The 3,624-nt window shown below is 43.0% G+C and overlaps 1 protein-coding gene across 12 annotated transcripts in view; it reads right to left on the bottom strand.

Moving 5' to 3' along the window:
• Positions 1-3,624, bottom strand: part of MARK3 (MAP/microtubule affinity-regulating kinase 3) — a 112,571-nt gene that overhangs the window by 35,612 nt on the left and 73,335 nt on the right. For all 12 annotated transcript variants that reach the window (XM_008576399.1, XM_008576411.1, XM_008576356.1 and 9 more), the window contains one exon: positions 2,076-2,132. In XM_008576399.1, the coding sequence (XP_008574621.1) occupies positions 2,076-2,132 (57 nt within the window). The remainder of the gene's footprint in view (positions 1-2,075; positions 2,133-3,624) is intronic.

Here is a 3,624-nt window from a genome sequence, read left to right as displayed (position 1 = left end):
GGGAGCACCGCCGCGCTTCCCAAGCGGCGCACTATCCAGTGCGCCACCGGGCCGGCCCTCTTTCATTTATTTCAACAAACATTTATTATGTGGCTGTACACAGCAGTAGTCGAGTTTTGTTTGTGTCTGGATATATAATGATGAACAAGACAGACAGGGTCCTATCCTTAGGAACTCAGTTTAGAAGGGGAGAGGCAGAAAGATAAGCAGCTGCCCTGAGACCCAAGTGCTGTGACAGTGGAGGTACAAGGAACCACAGGCCCAGGGTGGATGGCTTCCCAAAAGAAGTGAAACGGAAGCACAAGAAGGTGCAGCTGATCATAATAGATGTAATGCAGAGAGGTATTTCAGGCACAATAAAGAATTTGAAAACCCACAAGTAAGAGTGATGAGCATGTTTCGCTCAAAGAAAATGAAAGATACAGAGAGAGAGATGGCTGGGAGGATGGCCAGGGCTGGACCACAAAGGGCCAACAAGTAAGTGGTACTTCGGAAGTCTGGGTTTTCATCCTAAGGACAATGGGAAGCCACTGAAGAGCCATTTAAGCAGACAAATGACAATCTTACTTTTTTTTTTTTTTTTCCTTTTTGCCTTTTTTCGTGACCGGCAACGGGATCGCAACCCTTGGCGTTGTGCCCGCACCTCGCTCAGCCAGTGAGCGGCCGGTCTGTATGTGGGATCCGAACCCTCGGCGGGAGTGCCACCGCGCTCCCAAGCGGCGCACTGTAGCAGTGCGCCACCAGGCCGGCCCTTACTTATGTTTTTAAAAGACCATTCTGGGTGCAATGTGGAAAACATATATGGGAGGAAGAGGCAAAATTGGAAACAGAGAAGACCACGCAAGAAACTAGTGTCATCGTCAACCATGAGATGATGGGGGCCTGGCCTAGTGGTAACTGGGAGACAAAAGAGTAAATTTAAGAGATATTTGGGAAATAGCAGCAAAAGGACCTGGTGACTGAGTGGATTGTAAAGTAGAGGGAGACACCTAAGAGACATTAGCCACCAGAATGAGAAATGAATATTCACGTTTAGGAAGGAAGAATTGAGGTTTTGAACTTGCTGCACCAGAGGCACCTGAGGGATGCTTAGGTAAAGATGCCCTTTTCTTACCTAGATCCTGGATCCTACAGGAGGGTTCCGGCTGCAGGAACAAATTTGAGGGTTATCAGGATATAGGTGGCTACCACCATACCAGAGTGAATACAAATGCACTAAGGATGGGTGCCGAAAGGAACCAGCAAGTTGATGACAGTCAGGGAGGAAACAGCAGAGGTGACTACCAAGTTAAGACATGGAATCTAGAGAAATATGGCTGTGAAGATAAAAGGAGGGAAAAGGTGTATGTGGAAGGGAAACTGGGGTGGAGAGGGTTTTGGTAAATGATGGTACAGACTTGATCACGTGTAAATGCCACTGGAGAGAAGCCACTAGAGAGGGAGAGTAGGTGAAGAAATGGAGAAAAGAGGCAACAGACAGAGCACAGTCCTCAAGGACCAGAACAGAGGCAGGGTCAGCAGAGACGCTCCGCTTTACTGTAACAAGAGGAGAGGATAAGGAGAATGGGTGTAGGTGCAGCTGGGTTTGACGGCCTGCTGGGAAACTGAGGGAGTTCCTGCCTGGTGTCTCTATTTCTCAGTGAAATATGAAACCTCATCCTATATGCCAAGAATGAGGGCAGAGGTGGAGGACCACGAAGGAGGTCTCAACTAGGCACTGCTGTTAACAGGAGAGAATGCTGACTACACAAACTGAAAAGGATGTCAAGTGGCACTGAGGACACTGTCCAGGTGCGACCATACATTTCTGGAGGCCCTATCTATTTGGTTGTATGATGACTGTCCTCCAGAGATCAACTACTAGCCAACTTCACTGAAATGTAAAATACTTTTAATAAACTTCACTTTACTTTTAATGCTTTTTACTATAACTTGATTAAAAAGTTTCAATTATAGGATTTACTTTTTCTTATTTAATAACACAATCTAATCCACACCTCATTTGTGTAATGACTGCCAAGAGAACTGCACACATACATACAGAGTATACACTTAGCAAGGCTACTCCAACTCACCTTGAGGTCTCTGTGAACGATCCGTTTTTGGTGGCAATATTGTACTGCAGACACAATCTGGATAGGAGAGATACAAAGGTCAGTCATCACTAGTGCAGATTCATAATCAAGATGAAAATACTTCGCTAATGTTCACATGGAAAATACTCAGTAAGCACTTGAATATCTGTGTGGATTTCTAAAAAACAATTTTCTTATTCTTTGAACTTTTCAATCTGGAGAAATTCAGGGGTGAGAGCAAGAAGAGACAGATGAGGATGTTCTTCATGTTCTCTTTAGTTTTAACTAAAAGTCTCTTCTTGGACTCTACCTGTTGACATTCCACTTATTTTTGAGTGTGATGTCAGGACCAACAAATCACCTGGGTCTGGAGGACCCTGGCTGTACCCAGGCCCCGAACCAGATGTCTCCGGCGCAACCTTTCCATGCCCATATAATCAACACAAAACCAAAGCAGCAGTTACAGACCACCCATGGACTGGTGTTGATTCAGGTTGGCTCTCCTCTGTTAAATACTTCTCTTCCCAGTCTGCTACTTTACAACACTCTCTCTTTTAGCTGATGTGAGTTTTAGGAGAACAAAAGTTACCTAACCTCTCTGAGGGTCAGTTTCTTTTTCCTTTAAAATGGAAGAACGAATGTTGTAACATATGTGAACTACGGACTATGAGAACTACTAGGTGCACTATCAATAAGGATTCCTGCCACTATCAGCAAATACTGTGCTTTTATTTAGTCAACTTGCAATTATTTCTGTGATTAGCACTGTTAAACGATTGTTTTACTGAAATTTTGCATTTGCTGATGGCTTTTTAAAATAAGTCTCATTTTCTAATTATAAAAGTTTTATATGCTTATTATAGAAATTTTAGGAAATACAGAAAAGAATACACAAATATATGCCTGTATTACCACTAAGCAGAGACAACATCTCCACTGTGTATTTATTTGTAGTCTTTTCCTTGATATTTTGCATGTGTGTTTAGATATATATGATCACATACATACAACACTGGGGTTATAATGAAAATACTGTTTGTTTCTCCAAATCATCACCAACTCTTAACCATAAGCCTCATGGCCACATGGACCCACCTATGCTGGATATAAAATCTCAGAGAGAGCTCTTCTATATTTTGGTTTGGAATAAGTAGCAAGAAAAAGCTGAGCCACAGTGAGGATGGGATGATGCCCAAATCACGGCTTTACTAAGCAGCCTCATTACTTTACTTAAAATGAGTACTCAGAATATCAGACCCACTCATAATTAACCAAAGGTAAAAAGTTCCAATGCAGGGGCCGGACTGTGGCTCACTTGGGAGAGTGTGGTGCTGATAACACCAAGGCCACGGGTTCGGATCCCATAGTTCGGATCCCATATAGGGATGGCCGGTTGCTCACTTGGGAGAGCATGATGCTGACAACATCAAATCAAGGGTTAAGACCCCTTACCAGTCATCTTTAAAAAAAAAAAAATAATAATAAAAAAATAAAAAGTTCCAATGCCAAAATATGGGTTTTAGAGCATCTGTTACTTTGGATTGTCATT

Source organism: Galeopterus variegatus, unplaced genomic scaffold, assembly GCF_000696425.1.
Source record: "Galeopterus variegatus unplaced genomic scaffold, G_variegatus-3.0.2 Scaffold62, whole genome shotgun sequence".
Lineage (NCBI taxonomy): Eukaryota > Metazoa > Chordata > Mammalia > Dermoptera > Cynocephalidae > Galeopterus > Galeopterus variegatus.
This window is presented reverse-complemented; position numbering and strand designations above follow the sequence as displayed.